This window comes from Aptenodytes forsteri, unplaced genomic scaffold (genome assembly GCF_000699145.1).
Source record: "Aptenodytes forsteri isolate BGI_AS27 unplaced genomic scaffold, ASM69914v1 Scaffold2, whole genome shotgun sequence".
Lineage (NCBI taxonomy): Eukaryota > Metazoa > Chordata > Aves > Sphenisciformes > Spheniscidae > Aptenodytes > Aptenodytes forsteri.
In genome coordinates, this window is record NW_008795695.1 from 19,600,787 (window position 1) to 19,619,140 (window position 18,354).

General features: G+C 38.6%; 1 protein-coding gene across 4 annotated transcripts in view; it reads left to right on the plus strand.

The window, feature by feature from the left end:
- The first annotated feature begins 6,108 nt into the window (after nt 1-6,108).
- Nucleotides 6,109-18,354, plus strand: part of TAB3 (TGF-beta activated kinase 1/MAP3K7 binding protein 3) — a 20,221-nt gene continuing 7,975 nt past the window's right edge. Inside the window, exons 1-5 of one of the 4 annotated variants that reach the window (XM_019473064.1) lie at nt 6,109-6,292; nt 9,850-10,984; nt 11,165-11,302; nt 14,506-14,666; nt 17,943-18,036. In XM_019473064.1, the coding sequence (XP_019328609.1) occupies nt 6,191-6,292; nt 9,850-10,984; nt 11,165-11,302; nt 14,506-14,666; nt 17,943-18,036 (1,630 nt within the window). In that variant the 5' untranslated portion in view covers nt 6,109-6,190. Of the gene's footprint in view, nt 6,293-9,849; nt 11,303-14,505; nt 14,667-17,942; nt 18,037-18,354 lie in introns of all 4 variants that reach the window. The other 3 variants (XM_009283053.1, XM_009283052.1, XM_019473065.1) reach the window with 3 other exon arrangements.

An 18,354-nucleotide genomic window follows, 5' to 3' on the forward strand; every position in this document is an offset into this window, starting at 1 on the left:
GTGGGAAGAAAGGTGGAGAAAGCTGTTCAGTTGTGTATGACTACAACTGATCTCACTGCTTTTTCATGCTGCCTCATATGCAGTAAATCTTGGCATCCTTGGAGGACTGTAGCCAAATCTCTAGATGACTCTGGAGGCAGTGGAAGTTTGTCCACATCTATTCTAGAAGCTAAATTGACATCTGCCCCCTAAGCAGTCCTTACTTATAGGGTAACTTCATTCAAGAAACTGTAACAAATGTGTAATTCACTAAATAGTTTTTAATTTATATACATGTAGATGTAAATAAAAACTTTGAAATTCTTTCCCACTAAGACAGTTTCTAGGGACTTAACTTGCCCGAGTTTTTTTTTTTTTTTTATTCCTAAATAACAATAAATGCTTTGGACTAGTTGCTGAATTTGAGTGCTGAAGCTGGAATAGGTGATATTTTACTTTTGTGAGAGGTGGAATGTTTTCACCATCTTTCTTGGGTTTAATAAAGAGACTTCTAGTAAGCAGGCTAATCTTTTAAATGCAGCTTAGATCTTTGTGTTATAATAGTACAATGAAATAATTTTCACAGTTGGGATAATAATAGATTATTTGGAGAATCTTATGCACTGTGCCTGGTAAAGGAGAACACTGTATTCTAGTATCTGGATGATTTTTTGGAAGGATTATTTCCATACTATAAGACATCTTGAATTTAGGAATCTAGAAGTAAGTAGTCATGAAACATGAACATCCTAATATATGTTATTAATAAGCAACTATTTTTTTCAATTATATATAAAAAAAGTTGTGGTCTGTATAAAACTTTTTTCACTTCCGAAGCACTCTGTGTACTCTGTTTGCTGTATACTTTAGTAATACTACTTTGTAGAGCAATTCTAGTAATGCTAGTTTTTTTGTGCTTCGAGCGTGAATGGTCTGTGTTCTTCTAAAAGGCTTTTCAGACTAGAGCAGGTTTTGTTTTGGTTTTGGTTTTTTTCCAAAAAGGTGGAATAACTTATTCTTAAGACCAACTTCAGCAAAATAAGTAAGTAGGAAAAATGCAATGACAAAACTGAAAAAGTAATTTCAAGAACTGTAGCTTTCATGACCAAACTGAGAGAAATGTCTCATGGATTGAAATTACCTCAAGAAGGAATATGATTCATAAGATGCACTCACAACTTCTTTCCATTTAATAAATAAATTTAGAACAAAAGATTAAAAATGTCACTCAGATTCAGAACTCATGCTGTGCAGCCAGTTAGTCTAGCATGGCTTTGAAAACAAAATGGCATGTTTTAGTAAAGCGATTACAAATGAGTGTTCAGCTTTTATTATTGTTCTTCCATTTAAGGAACATCATATTTTTCTTTTGGACATGATCTCATTTTTATTTACCCTGCCATTTTTGGTGAAAGTAAAATTCTGTACTGATCTAGATTAATGAAACAATTTTAGAATTTCGTATCTTTTTCTGCTTCCTTAGTTCCTGTCCTCACTCTTCACAGTTCTCCCTCTATTCACTACCAGAGAAGTAAGGAAGGGTAAGTTCAAGGAGGGTATTCAGACTTACTGCTCTTCTGCTTGGCTCAGAACAGGAATAAAGTTCTGAGTAGCACTGATATCAGTGTTAGAAGTTTTATGCCTAAATGCCAGCAGCAAATATAAACAGGAATGAGTTATTGGTATTGGCAAATGATATTTAGACATGACAATTAGGAATTACTGTAATGAGTTTGGATTGTATAACTGTTTATTGGATTTGCTACTTCATATTTACTGCAAATGAGTTTAAATATCTCTAAAGTCAATGGCACTTTTGCTTAGTGGAGATGTTAAATATGTTCATTTTGCTTTCAGCTTGCTGATCTGTGTTAATATTAATTTTGTTCTTTCTGTTCTGAAGATGCCATAATTAAGAAGTTGATACTGTTTTACTGTTTTGTTCACCTAAATTTCATGGTATCTTCATACTCTAGTTCCTGCAATGTTTAGACAGAATAGAGCATCCGGCTTTTCTAGCTTTCCCTGAATCCTTTTCTACCTCTTGGGTAAAAACCTGTCAGCCCAGTGCAAATGTTTGAAGGAATTGCCCTATGAGTGCTTAAGTGAAAAAAATCCTACTGCATTTATGAATCTCAAGGTCAAAATTTACTTTCAACACTTTGATCAGAGATGAACAAGGAGAAAAAAAATAGATTAATTTACAAATATTGGGTTGAATTCATGTGAATGCCATTCAGTAAATCCACTTTTTATCTGTAGGTGTCAGCATGCGTTTGATTAGAAGTCAGGACAATGAAATTTAGGAATTAGGTTTGTGTAGTATTCAGAGGAAAAATTGAGGTTCTTTACCTGACTGTACTTAAATCCGTCTGTGTTTTCTCATTCTTGTAATCTAAAGATTTAAATAATCTTTTAAGATGAAAGAATTTATGTAAAACGTATAGAAGCAGGATGCCTTTGAGGTGTTGCTTTTATAAACTGATTTGTTTATTATTGTGTCTTGTCTTGTTTTTTTCCTCTTATCCTTCAAGGCCCAACTGTTGTTGTTACAAAACTCTTAACAATTAACTTTAAATTGATGAGGCCTGAGAAACTGTCTTCCAGGTAACCTGTTTTCTGGAAATTCACTCAGGAATTATTTTAGTTGCTGCATACATTGTAATTGCGTAAGTGCACACCGGTACGTAATTTATAAACAGCCAGATAGTATGTATTGACTTAATTTTTTTTTCAATTGGATCTCATTACTGATGATTCGTGTATCTTCATTTTAGGTGATTTAGTGCTTCAAAAGTAACAGTACTGAAATGGATTTCCTTCTGTATATATTTTTGAACACATCTGTGGGGAGTATCAAGACTACAGTAATTCTACTTTTTTATTCATTCTTTCAGAAAAGAGGCATCAGTTGATTGATGGAACTGTTGACTATTTTCTTAACTTGCAAGGTTCACAAACGGCTTAAGGAAAGAAGATTAAATTTAAGATACTGTTTTCCTGTACATATAATTTGGGCATGTAAAAGGTGTGAAAAACTGATTAGTGTACTTGTTTAGGACTTGAGTCATGCTTTGCATAATCCCCAAGATTCACTAGTGGCTCCCGAGGTCACCTCTGTGTCTTAACAGAGCGGGACCAATTCTGCAACAATATCCTTTGTTTTTGCCATTAGAACTGCCGTGTGTCTAGCAATGTTAATTTATTCCATCCTTGTGAAATACTTTTCAACTAGAGTTTGGGTATCCTCAGCTCATTTTTGAAAGTTACGGATGAAGTGGCTTGCTTTAGTTGTGACTTTGGGTTGTTTTTTGACATGTTCTGCTCTGTGAACCTTCAATAACTATAAGGCTGGTAGTGTAGCGCACCTCAGCATGTCCCTTAGCCTGTGCATGCTGTGAAAGAAAGAAGCTTTGAAGGATTGCTTTCCTAGTCTCTTGTGGCTCAGTAGGAGCTCTTGTTGTCTAAGCATCTTAGCTGTGTAGTCTGTGCTGTAAACTCTTGGTTCTTTGAACAGCTTGCTTCTCCACCTGCCTGGTGCTGTGGAGCAACATGGGAAGCAAGTATTGCATTCCAGCCAGTTTGTGCCTGCGTAGAGTGGAAAATGTGCAGTCAGTTGTATGCAGGTCAAGCAGAATAGGCAGGACAAAATGCTGGGCTCCTAGATATGGCAGTAGTGAATTTTGTGGTATTGGCTGAAAAATAACAAATTTCTACAGTAGTGTAGCCATGGAATCCAAGGAGTTCTGAATGATGTGCGTTCATGCTTCTCAAGACAATTATTTTGGGTTTCTTATAGATTTTTCAAGGCTATCTGTGTAACTGTAAAGGCTAGAACCTTCAACTCTTCAAAATGAGAATAGGAATTTCTGTTATCCTTTATTTGTGTTTAGAAGAGAACTCTGTGATAAAATTCCTAGTTGGCCAATAACTGCCAATTACTTTGAGTGTTACACCTCTACTCACCACACACATTCAGGAAGTGTTAGAAAAAACATTAAAGAAATTATTAATTTAGATTATTATAAAAGCATTGTAGAAAAACATTGTATTGATGATGGATCTCCACTCTGCTCACCCATGTTATGTTTGAATTTGCATTTGAAGAGAGAAGAGATGCAAAGGCTTTTGCGCATGCAAATGAAATTTTTAAAATTATTATCTTCTATTTCAGATTTTCAGATTCTGTCATTGTTATTCCACAGGGGTTTTAACTGCAATTTATTCTGGTAGGGTACTCCTCCATTACTGCACTTCATCCCCTGCCTCCTGGGAAAAGGAGAGTTGTCTAGAAACACATAGAGCTTGATTCCTGTCAGGTTTTCTTTGAAAATTCTTGTGGTGGTCTGTGTTTCAGAGTATGATTTTTTTTTTTTTTTTCATTTACAAAATATAAGTTTATAAAAGATCCCCTACTGTGTGTGTAGATGTGGAATTTCAGCTGGCTCTTGTAGTCAGTGGAAACTAGTTTCCTTTTAAAATAAAAGGGGTCTGCAGCATTACTGCAGTGGCCAGAACTGCATTGTGATTATACAATGTAAGTTTATTGTAGTATTTCTTAAACCACAGCGGGATAATTCACATATCTCACTTTCTTTAAACTTGTCTCATTTATCTTGAGAAAGAGTGTGATGTAACAGATACTGGATACTAGAATATATCAGATAAGACGGAGAGCAAGTCTCCCTGTAAGCATATGTGTTGTTTAATGAATGCTAATGTCAGTTAAGAGCTGTCCACATACAAAGTAGCCAGATAGTGGAGTGGACTTCTGTTTTTGTTGTGCTGGTGGTTGTTGTTGTTTTGCCCCTTTTCAGACAAAGGAAGTACTGTTTAGAAAGAAGTGAAAAAAGAAAGGCGTGGTTATTAAATATTCAAAATAATTAAAAAAAACCCCACCACAGCTTTTTTGCCCTAAAGCTGACATTTTATATTTCTTTGAAGATATATGTTCTATTTTCTTGCACATGAAAACTAAGAGACTTTCTTAGGAAAGATACAGGAAACTGTTGGAGTTTATTAGGGCATAAAGGTATGCGTATGTTTTTGCTGATCTGTTGTACTGCTCTAGACTGCTATTAGAAGTTGAGCTAACAAGTGAAAACTGACTGAAATACCTATACTATGTGCCACCCACAATTGCACTGAGATTGAGATAAGCATGATTTAAACTTGGGACTTCAAGTAGCTAATAGATTACTTGAACACCAACTCTGCTGGTATCTGACTTTCATTTCTGTTTCTGAACACAGCACTACATTCTCTGCAGTTAAGAATTCAACCAAGTAGTAACGTTGGAAAGGCTTTTGAAGCTTAGCAATAATAGATGTGTTATAGGGGCTATGTCACGCACCACCTTCACGCAAAGTCTTTGTGAATCTTTACTTAGACTTCAGCTGCCTTTTGATCACTGCTGTGATCATGAGCCACAAGTGAGAAGAGCATTTGTTGACTCAGACTGTATTTGCCTTCTAGTAGTCCTTGGGTCTTGAAGTTCAGATAGAATCTCTTTGCTGTTGAATACAAGAATCCTGAAATGGATAGAGGATTTTTTGTCACTAATCATGTTAGTATGAATATAATAGGTGCTTTACAAAAATCTTAAATAGATGCTTATCATAATCTTGGATTTGTAGTGATGTAAAGAGGAAAGAGTTCAAGCCTTATTACTAGAGGAGTATTTTTGGGTAATTGTGCTACTTAGTTTTCCAGCCTGTTATTTCTAGCATGTTGTAAATAACAAAGGCATGCATGCTTTGTGATAACTTCAGACTTTTCTACAAACTGTTCAGAATTTCACTGGGAGTAAATATGTAACAGTTCCATTTTATGCAGGTCAGATTAATTTAGATTATGGCTACGTGGTACCACAATGGGGCTGTGTAAAGACCTGAACTAGCACATTCCAGTGAAATGTCATGTAGACATACCTGTGATATGTTAACTGTTTTAATATTAGGATTTGAGACATGATGATTCCCACTCTTGTGTTTAAGCCATTGTCTCTCTTGATATCTAAATCTAAAAATGTAATACAGTAATGCTTTTACACATGCAGGTGGGGAAGGAGGAAAAGTTATTGTGATGGCTTAAAAGATAATTGATTGCATTTTCTTTCTTACAGAAAATGCCAGAAGCCTCAGAAGACCATAATCATTGGAAGGCCTGTTGACTTCCATTTTTTGGTAATCTGGAACATCATCAATCTGGCATGGCGCAGGGCAGTCAACAACTCGACGTGCAGGTACTCCATGATCTCCGACAGCGTTTCCCTGAGATACCTGAAGGGGTGGTATCTCAGTGCATGCTTCAGGTATGGTAAAGAGTGTTTAAGAGTCTGTGTCTTTTATTTTTGTAGTATGAAAATTCTTTTTAGTAATATACATGGAACACAGATTTTCATTCTTCTGGTTTTATTTTGAAAGGGTGAAAGACTCTACTACTTGCATTTTTGTCCTATCTTTTATGTACAAAGATTTTATCATTCTTCACTTATTTTTGTGGGGGTTTTTCCGCTGACTATTCTTCCTTGTCTATGTGACCTGTGACTGTATGCATACAGGGAATAAGGAGAGTGGCTAATGGGATGATTATTGATGATGGATACATAAATAACATACATATACTGGAGGAGATTTTAGCAAACAATGACTCATTCTTCCAAGATGAGGAACTGGCTTTAGCTAGGAATCTAAAGGTTTTCTGTCTTCATGGCATCTTTTTGCCACAGTTGTCCAAAGGTTTATTTTTACTTCTCTGTTTCCAAGTCAGGTGGTAGGTCTTCTGTTTTGGTTTTTTCCTTTGCATTTCTTCCTTCCACCTTCATCTAAAGTCACAAATTGGAAGTGATAATAAGTGACCACACATAATCATTTTTCAAAGTCGTGGTCATCTGGGAATACCTTCCGTTAATGGGAAGACTGGAATAGAAACAAGTAAGATCTGGTTTGGCCTTTTGTGGCTGTGGCTAAGGTGGAACCTAATGTGATAAACCGCTGCACGTGAAAGTAGCGAAGCTGTATTTGCATCCTACCTGTCCCTGGCAGATGAGTAGATTTACTTATAACTGGCTGTAATTTTTGCATTCTCTGTCTTCTAAACCACACAAATACAAACATAAAGCGGGGAAGCCCTGCAATGTAAAGCTTTACTTATCCTGACAGTCATCTCTTCCGTACTGTTAAGTACATGATCCTTTTCATGAACTATGTTTGTCATAGACATCTTTAAACTGATAAAATTAAAGAACCCCTAATGCTGCAGAAGCATATGGTGTTCTGGATCTATAATATGGTGTCCTGAATAGCTAGTTAACATTACATTGTAAATATCTGTCATATTTTTAAGTGTAGAATTTGTTTCCAAACCCACTTTATATTTGTTTTAAGATATATGAGCTGGTTTCCATTAACTTATTGCAATACATGCTCTAGATGTGATTTTTGCTCATGTGAGTTTTGGACCTATTAAAAATTGAGGGTCCTTTTGAAATGACAAATATATTCTGTACCCTGAGAAAATCAGATTAGGGCTTGTCCTATCTATGTTCTCTCTACCTCCACCCTGATGAAGTGACCTAAGGAAGCTGAGGACTCTCTTTATGAAGTCCTGTTTAGATGGCAAGTGGCTGATGGTAACGGTTAACTTTTTTGAAACTGCTGTCTTGGCACTGTGGTGCTGATTATTATTACAAGGTCTGGTTCCCACATGTTCTGGTTTTAAATTTTTCTGTGATATATCTGGACATTCCCATTGACCATTGGGGTTGTCGTGGTTTAATTTCAGTCGCCAACTAAGCACCACGCAGCCGCTCGCTCACTCCCCCCCACCCGGTGGGATGGGGGAGAGAATTGGAAGAGCACAAGTTAGAAAAACTCGTGGGTTGAGATAAAAACAGTTTAATAACTGAAATAAAATGATAATAATAATAATATGATGATAATAATAATAATATGATGATAATAACAATAATACACAAAGCAAGTGATGCACAGTACAATTGCTCACCACCCGCCGACCGATGCCCAGCCAGTCCCCGAGCAGCGGCCCCCCCCGGCCAGCTTTCCCCAGTTTATGTACTGAGCATGACGTCACATGGTATGGAATGTCCCTTGGGCCAGTTTGGCTGTGCCCCCTCCCAGCTTCTTGTGCACCTCCAGCCTTCTCAGTCGGTAGAACATGGGAAGCTGAAAAGTCCTTGGCTAGTGTAAGCATTACCTAGCAACAACTAAAACATCGGTGCCTTATCAACTTTGTTCTCATCCTAAATCCAAAACACTGTACCAGCTACTAGAAAAGAAATTAACTCTATCCCTGCCGAAACCAGGACAGGGGTCTAGAAGGGGATCTTGGCATGAATGGGAGGTAGTCAGGGAGAAGTATCCATAGAGTGAAAGCCATACATAATTAAGTGCTGGACTCTTCTGTCATGTTCAGTAGTAAGTCTTCATCTGAGAAGATGCTGAATATGTGTGTTCGTCTGATAGTGAAATCATATGAAATTTTGGGTAAAGAAGGCTGACTAGGTATCAGTGCTTTAGAAAAGAAATGTAACATCTGACTTTTCAACCCACTGGATAGGCTGTTGAAAACTGTATTGCAAGGCTACGTAAGTATTAATATGCATACAAACTTTATATAGTGATAGTGTTTAAAATAGAAGCAAAACCATTATCAATGTATATTCCTTAGAATGGTAACCTTAGCACACTAAGGAAGGCGGGGGTGTATGCGTGTGTATATAAATATGTACACGCTTGTTCTGGTAGGAGGTGCTGTATGTCACAGAAGGTACCAGTCTTGGATCACATGTAACAAAGTTAGGGTGCTGAGGGCCAGATGTAATTAAACTTGACTTAAAATGAATTTTTTTTTTCTTTAACTACTGTTTAAATTAAAAACTGAACCACAGCTGATACAGGCTGTTGTATGAGAAACTGGGGAGGAAAAAAAAAATCCACAATCTGGAATGCTTTCTAGTGATTTTACTCTTGGAAAAGCTATCATTCGTGGTGTTCTTTTAACAAGACTAGATAAGCTAAAATGAGTGGAGAGGGGAAGAAGGGAAAGGGAATCCCCCATTATACTTTTGATTTGATACATAACTTATTGCCTGTATAGTTTCAGCTGCTGGCACCATAGAACAAATCAAACATTTACAGGGGTTATTTGGTTTCCTCACTGATGTATGAATAAACCTTTTTTTAGCCTTGAGCCTGAAATTGAGCAGTTGAAATTATGTCAAAATTGTAATGTGCTTTATGGAATTGTTAATGTGCTTTATGGAATTGCCAGTACTTTTTCAAGCAATACTTATTCTGACTTCATTTTTAAGGCACTAAATTCTGTTCTACCAAGAGAAGCTGGTTTAAAATGTTGGGCTTTTAAACTTTCAGGTAAAGAGAAATACTCAGGTAAACAGTAAAATAAAGGTGAAAGCAGTAAACGCTCAGGTAAACATTAAAATGACATCTGCATTTTTGTTTCGACTTTCCAGAGTTTGCAATTTTGATCTAGTTTAATTTGATTTGTGTTATTAGAAGTAGTTAATTGTAGATACCTATTCCTTGCAGAAGATGCCAAGAGTTCTAACTATTGCTTTCCCCAAAACTGGACTTGTTTTTTTAATATGTCATACTGTAGCTAGTATTACCATAGCATTTTGCTAGATGCAAAGTGAGCTATGTACTACTTGCATACTATGACTTAGTAGGTATTACCTTTATTTCAAAATTTGTGTCTCTGAAATGTTAGCCATAGCTGTGTTCAAGCTAGGCTTGATTGCAGCTTCAGTTGAATGCTTGTTGAATGCCGAGCAGTGGCTTTTTCTTTTGCTATTTGACAATAATAAGTGTCCGTTCTTAATCCTAGAACAACAACAACCTAGATGCCTGTTGTCGAGCCCTTGCACAGGAGAGCAACAAATACTTATATATGGAGTACCATAGCCCTGATGACACCAGAATGAATAGAAATAGCCTTTTGCACATTAATCTGGGTATTCATCCTCATACCAGCTATCATGCAGGGGATGGAGCTCAACTTAATGGTGGTCGTACACTGGTACATAGTTCAAGCGATGGACATATTGATCCACAACGCACAGCAGGTAAACAGCTGATATGCTTAGTTCAAGAACCACATTCTGCTCCCGCTGTTGTGGCAGCTTCTCCTAGTTACAATCCATTTTTCATGAATGACCAGAATAGAAATGCAGCTACTCCTCCTCCACAGCCACCTCCACAGCCATCTTCCATACAACCAGGAATGAACACGTCTGCTATGCAAGGCCCTCCTCCCACGTATATGCACATACCTCGGTACAGTACAAATCCCATTACTGTTACAGTATCACAAAACCTCCCCTCTGGACAGAGTGTACCCAGAGCTCTACAAATTCTTCCACAGATTCCAAGCAATCTTTATGGGACTCCTGGCTCTATTTATATACGACAAACATCTCAAAGTTCTTCAGGACGACAGACTCCTCAGAATACACAGTGGCATTCATCGCCACAGGGCCCAGTTCCACATTATACTCCCCGTCCTCTACCTGTGTATCCACATCAACAGAACTACCAACCTTCTCAGTATTCTCCTAAACAACCCCAGATCCCTCAGTCAGCTTTTCGATCACCACCGGCATCCCAGTGTCCCTCTCCCTTTGGCTCTCCTCAACACCAAGTTCAACCTCCTCAGCTGGGTCATCAGAGTTCACATGTTTTCATGCCTCCTAGTCCTTCAACTGTCCCACCCCATCCATATCAGCAAGCATCCCAGACCTTTCAAAAACAAGGCAGTCACTCTGTATCGTATCTTCCTCCTTTTGCTGGACCTAGTTTATCCAAAGGTTCCATGAATAAAATAGAAATTACAGTTGAGCCACCGCAAAGACCTGGGACTGCAATGAACAGGAGTCCTTCACCAATAAGTAATCAACCATCTCAACGAAACCAGCACCCGCTGTATGCAGCCACTACTCCTCCTTCAAGCTCTCCATCAAGAGGTATGTCGGGTCAACCCAAACCTCCATTTAGTGTTAATCCAGTATATATTACCTACACTCAACCAACTGGACCTACAGGTGCACCAACACAGTCTCCTCGGGTAATGGTATCTCAGCCAAACCCAACCATTTTTAAAATCACAGTAGGTCGAGCACCGACTGAGAATCTTTTAAATTTAGTGGACCAAGAAGAGCGTTCTGCAGCACCAGAACCTATTCAGCCTATTTCTGTAATCCCAGGATCTGGAGGAGAAAAAGGAAGCCATAAGTATCAGAGAAGTTCTAGTTCTGGATCAGACGACTATGCTTACACTCAAGGTAAATGTTTCACCCTGCAAATTGTATTATTGTAAAATGCATTTTCAGCTTGATTTTGCTACTTACTAAGTGAGAATTTTTGAACCTGTACAGAGAAGAATTGAGATTGCACCATAAATCATCTGATGAGAGAGTTTGTTCTGATTTTTAAAAAATTTTGCCAAGTTTCAGTCTCATACATAAAGAATTTCTGGGGTTCTTAAAGGTGCTGTGCTTTTGGTATTAGAGATATTTCTTAAAAGAAAACACTGCAGCTAACAAGAGTAAGTGGTTTGTTCATATACTGTGTCCAGTTTGTAAGTTCTGTGTTGAAGAACTGTGTCATAAATTTACATGTGGATTTTATTATTTTTTGTATTTGTTCTGTACTCGGGGTGCTTTATAAAACCTGAAGCACTAACTTTTGCAGGGAATTTGAATCCAATTTCAAAGAGTATTAAGTGAAAGAGGAGGAGAGGTAGGATTGCAGCTAAAATTACTTCGGGTGTCACTACAAATCATATTTTTGTTCTGAAAGGTATTAAAATAATTATTTTGAAGAACTTAATCAAAAGTTCACTTCTTCCACTTAGAGTTTTCAGAGGAGGAAGAAATTGGCAGACAAATTTTAAGATGTGTGTTCTGCTGCATAGGGATAGAACACAGTTAGTCTTAATGCCACGTATAAATGAAGAATTAAGTAATTTAGTAAAAAAAAAAAAAGGTGAAATCTAACCTTTAGCTGAAAACTGCTTTTCTCAGAGTAATCTGCTTTATAGTTTTGAAACATTTAAAATTGAGCAAATGAATCAGTTGGCAAGCATTCAAACCAATCATTTTGGGGTAATGACAGAATGATAATCAGCAGCAATTATTTAAAGAATGTGCTTTGTTTCTGGATTTCTGTTTGGAAAAGAGAGTCTATTCCTCCATTGCTCCTTCTAGCTTTCCTTTCACTTTAGGGAGCTGAAAAAATGGTTACAATGCTGCCCTGTAATTCTTGATTTCTTATTTTGCTTTGTGTCTTTTGAGCTATTCTAACTCATCAACAAAGAGCTGTTCTGTACCTGGTAGACCCAATTAGAAATGTTATTTAGAGAGAACAAACACTAGTAGGTCTGTAACTCCTAGGCCATATGCTTGCTTTGGTAGTGTTCCTATTACAGCTTCATTAAAGATTGTCATTTATGTGAGAAAACTGTAAGTAGCTTCACATACCTGAGAAAAACATATCCTGAAATGTAGAAATCCGGTTTTGCCTATATCTTTGACTAGATTTGTGTATTTGGAAAACAAAACCAGTACAACTAGTTAGTATATGCTTTTTGGGGCATCTGCTTTTGTGGCAATACCTACCACAGCTGGGACTTAATTAATAGCCTTTGGTATTGCTGCACTCTGAACTCTTGATAGAAATAAATTGTAGAAGAATGTTACATTCTTTCCTACCACAAAGGAGTCCTAAAGAAGAGTATATTTAACAGCTTAATATAGGGAACAAGTTTATTTAATTTTCTTTTGAATATGAACCATTGTGTAAAGTGTTACCAAAAATCCATTCTGGTGTCTGTGCTTCACTGTTTCTTTGTAGCGTGAGTCATGTTTGATGAGTTGTACTAGAGTATAATGAGAAGCTATGTAATGTAGTCATGTCAGATGTTAAATTGGAGGAGGCACACAAAGACAAGGTTTGATAGTAATAGTGGAAAATCATACAGCCTGGTATCTGTACTTTTTTTTTTTTAATTTCGTGATCTCTTACACTCTACTTGGATGACTTTACACTACTTCAAAAAGTAGAGAATGGTTTTGTTCAGTAATACTGGTGCCTGTATTATAAAAACTTCTGATGTTATTCTTGGATAGGATTTTCAGTGTTTATACTTTGGCCATGAATTGGTGGATCCATACAAAATCCAAAGAATAGTGCTACTTTTTTGCACAGAATACTGACATCTGATAAAAAAACCTGCCATTTTTATGCTCCTGACTGTGTTTTTTTTTATCCTCCCCTAGTAAGCTGTGTCATATTGTTGCTTATTTTTCTAGCTTTTTTTTAATCTAGTATGCAAATATTCTTGAGATAGTATGTGGTTTTTCTTTGCCTGTGTTAGATAGGGGTGGAAAAAAGGGCAGGTGCTGTCTGGTGCTTAGTATGAAATAACATTTTGCAGATTCTACGACGTCTTCATACATTTGAACAGTTTGCTGGAACATTGTTTTATGACCAACGTGCTTGTCTGAATACCCACAGTAAATTTCTTATTTTTCTCTCTCCTAGTAGACTTTAATCAGGTAAAAACAGCCAGATTAGAAAGTGCTAAGCATCACACTGATTAACTTGGCCAGTTTTGCATCATGATAAAATACTGAGAAACGCTCTTCCTGCAGAAACTGAATATTATTTTCTAGCTAGTCAAAATTCTTTCTTTGGCTGCTCTGGGAGCCCAACATCAGCTAGTGACTGAGAGCCATAAACTTCAGTACCGTAACAAAAATATGAGAGAATGATTAACAGCATAGAGAGATTAGAGGACAGCAAATCAGCTCTATTGTAGAATTAAAGACTGTGAAGCACCTGAGCTGCCCCCAGTCTTTATTTTCTGGATTCTCTAGTCTGTTTTATTCAAGTTCGATAGTTTTGCCTTTGAGCACTGGGGAACTTACATTACTGAGAATTACAGTACTCTCTGAAAAGCTAAGACTACTTAAAGTTGTTATAGCGTAATCTGTAATAGCAGTGAAAAAAACAATTCAGGACTGACATTTGGCTAATGTCTTAAGGCTAGTGTGTCAGCTGCTATTGAGCAGCAGATATGAAGTATGTGTTATCTTCTGATCTTACCTCTGGTATTTTTTTTTTTTTTTTGTCAGTACAGTATTAATATAACTAGGTTGCTGTTTCATCCTGAGAAGCTGTCTGCTTGTACAGGTGCCTTTGTATTTTTGAGATGAGAAAGACCAAATGCAAAAAAAGAAGCTTTGACCAAAATGGTAATATCAACTTCAAGTTACTGTCTAAAATGTGTTTTTATTCTGGAAGAACTTTGTTCTAAATTGTAGTTCATTTGGCATGAAAGCATCTTCACACTGATATTTGGCTGCATGTTTATGATCACTTTTTTTTTCCAGAAAGGTCACTCATGAATCTTACGCATAAGTTAAGAATTCAGTTTTCCAGATTTTTGTGTGTTAGTAACTATTTCTTCCATGTAAAACATTAGCCTTGTTGTTACATCAACGAGCAAGGATGGAGAGATTAGCAAAGGAACTGAAGCTTGAGAAAGAAGAGCTTGAACGCCTAAAAGCTGAAGTCAATGGTATGGAGCATGATCTAATGCAGAGGCGGCTTCGAAGAGTTAGCTGTACAACCGCAATTCCAACAGTAAGCAATTTGTTAGTATTTTAATTCAAGATACAAATTTATTTTTTATGTTTTCATGAACTAAAGTATTATACAGAAAGATATTTTGGGGTGTAAAATCTTCAGTCTTTGGAGATGATTTTTTGTAAGTTCTTGGCTTGTCATAAGCCAGTTCTTATAACTTAAGAAACAGATATGTGTCCAGCTTTCTTAGTGTTCACAACAGAATTTGTGAAACTTGTATACATGTGCTTTTCTGGACCACAGAACTGAATAGATCGTTACTTTCCTAACAACCTTGAAACGTGTATATCCAAGTCTATTTAAAGAGCCCGAGCCATATACAGCTTGGTGTTCATGCAGCAAGGTTTCACTTTTTTTTTTTAAAAGGTATTTTGTTATATTGAGGTATGTTGTTGTTTGAGTAGTTTCATCTCCTAGACAATCTATTTCTCTTTTGGTATGTGCAGGATGTGCCGAGTAACTTTTCAGTGGTGTTGTTGGCTCAAATAGTTGGCACCTCTCTCTCCTCTTTTCCTTGTTGATTCTTCCTATCTGTGTGACTTCCACCTGCAAGTGACTCTAGCCCAAACATGTCTATGGCTCTGATAAGAGAATTCATTTGACTGAAAAATAACTTCCGCTTTGTGCAGTTGTTAGCCAAATCAGTTCAGACTTAACTCACTGTGTTGATATAAACAATGCTTGCAGATGTAGGCCGGAAGGCATAGTAGGGGCTGTTAGCTGCTTAACTAGTATGGCTGCTGTATGTCTCACCTGTCTCAAGGTAGCATTTGGAAGGTGTGTTCCTGGGAGGAATACAGAGACACTGTCTGAGTGTGCAAGGATGAGGTTAGGAAAGCCAAAGTCCAACTGGAGTTGATTCTGGCACAGGATGTCAAAGACAAAAAGAAGGGCTTCTATTAGTACATAGGTGGCAAAAGAAAGGCTAGCGAAAACGTGGGCCCATTGCTCAACGAGACCTGGTTACATAGGACATGGAAAAGGCTGAGATACTGAATGCCTTCTTTGCCTCAGTCTTTACAGGCCTTCAGGGATCCCGAGTCCCAGAGACCCCGGGAAAAGTCTGGAGCAAGGAAGGTACCTCTTGGTGGAAGAGGATCAGGTCAGGGAATGCTTAAGCAAAGCAGACGCACATGAGTTCATGGTCCTGGATGGGATGTACCTGCAAGTGCTGAGGGAGCTGGCAGATATCATCGCGAGGCCACTCTAAATAATCTTTGATTGATTATGGTGTTTGGGAGAAGTGCCTGACGACTAGCGGAGTGCAACTGTCACTCCTGTCTTCAAGAAGGAGGACCCAGGGAACTGCAGGCTGATCAGCCTCACCTTGATCCCAGGGAAAGTGATGGAGCAGCTAATCCTGGAGACCATTTCCAGGTACATGAAGGACAAGAAAGTGATCAGCAGTAGTCAGCATGGATTTACCAAGGGGAAGTCAAGCTTGACCAATCTGATAAGCTTCTAGGATGAAAAGACTGGCCTGGTAGATGAGGGGAGAGCAGTGGTTATTGTCTACCTAGACTTCACTAAGGCTTTCAACATTGTCTCCTGTAAGATCTTTATAGAGAAGATGAAGTATGGGCTGGATGAGCAGACAGTGAGGTGGATTGAAAACTGGCTGAACAGCCAGGTCAAGAGTGTGGTAATCAGTGGCACAAAGTCTGGTTGGAGGCCAGTAACTAGCAGTGTACCACAGGGGTCAGTACTGGGTCTGCTCCCATTTAACATCTTCCTTAATGATCTGGATGATGGGGCAGAGTGTACCCTCAGCAAGTTTGCTGATGACACAAAACTGGGAGAGTTGTGCTGCCATTCAGAGGGACCTCAATAAGCTGGAGAAATGGGCTGGCAGGAACCTTATGCCATTCAGCAAGGAGAAGTACTAAGTCCTGCACTTGGGGAGGAACAACCCCATGCACCAGTATAGGCTGGGAGCTGACCCAGCTGGAGAGCAATTTTGCAGAGAAAGGCCCTGGTGGAGACCAAGCTGAATATGAGCCAGCAATGTGGCAAAGAAGGCTAACGATATCCTGGGCTGCATTAGGAGTGTTGCCAGCAAGGGGAGAGAGGTTACCCTTCCCCTTCATTCAGCACTGGTGAGGCCACGCTTGGAGTATGGTGTCCAGGAGTGGGCTCCCCAGTACAACAGAGAGACATGGTCATACTGGAGAGTCCAGTGAAGGGCCACAAAGATGATTAAGGGACTGGAGCATCTCTCCTGTGAGGACAAGCTGAGAGAGCTGGGACTGTTCAGCCTGGAGAAGAGAAGGCTCAGCAGGAATCTTATCAATGGATATAAATACCTGAAGGGAGGGTGCACAGAGGATGGAGCCAGGCTCTTTCCACTGGTGCCCAGTGACAGGACCAAAGGCAATGGGCACAAGCGCTGAAACACGAGGGTCCCTCTGACCATCAGGAACCACTTTTTTACTGTGTAGTTGACTGAGCACTGGCACAGGTTGCCCAGAGCGGTTGTGGAGTCTTCATCCTTGGAGGTATTCAAAAGCCGCTTGCCGTCTGGGCAGAGGGGTTGGACCAGATGACCTCCAGAGGTCCCTTCCAACCTCAAACATTCTGTGATTTTGTGACTCTGTCTGTGGTGCTGGAATGTATCCTAGGATAGGATAGTTATTCCTACATACATGTTAATAATCACTGCTGCTAGCATTAAGAACACTTTGTATTCCGGTAACTTGGGGTTTCTTAATGATATGCAAATATATGGACTTAACTGATTATTCTGTTAAGAATAATTACTGTCTTGCAGCATTGAACAATTTAAATATACTGGGCTAGAAGGTTTGGCATGTGGGAGCTCCTTGGGGTGATGCAAATAGATAAACTTCTGACCTTACTTGGTTATAATCAAGTAATAATTAAGGTGAACTGCAGCTCGTATTCTGTTTCCTGATCATCTTGATGTAAACTCATGTAGCAAGTCATCAATTCATACAGAATTTTATAAGGTGTATGGTTTTATAAACTTGAGCTCAGCTATGTCTTCTTACTAATGAATTTTAATATTAAGTAACTTGTTCATTTTTGTTGGTTTTTTTGTTTTCCTCCTCAAATGCCAATAGAAGAATGTTTTTTGAGGGAATAAATTGGGTAGGGGGGATGGGGCAGACAGTGGAATCTTGGCTATTTTTTTTCACTGTCTTATCTATACTCAGTTTCTAATAACGCTGTTAACAAAGATATAGCAATGTTATTTCTATGTCAGATAAGATACTGACTTTCCCATAATTACAATTTTGGGTTGTTTCTTTCCAGCCTGAGGAAATGACCAGATTGAGAAGCCTCAACAGGCAGCTCCAGATAAATGTTGACTGTACACTGAAAGAAGTTGATCTCCTTCAATCTAGAGGTATAGAATTGATAGTTTTTTAAAAACATAATCTAAATATGGGTGGGAGTGTTGCAGATGCCACCAAGTTGGGCAGGAGTGTTGATCTGCTCGAGGGTAGGAAGGCTCTGCAGAGGGACCTGGACAGGCTGGATCGATGGGCCGAGGCCAGCTGTATGAGATTCAGCAAGGCCAAGTGCCGGGTCCTGCACTTCGGCCACAACAACCCCATGCAGCGCTACAGGCTTGGGGAAGAGTGGCTGGAAAGCTGCCTGATGGAAAAGGACCTGGGGGTGCTGGTTGACAGCCGGCTGAACAGGAGCCGGCAGTGTGCCCAGG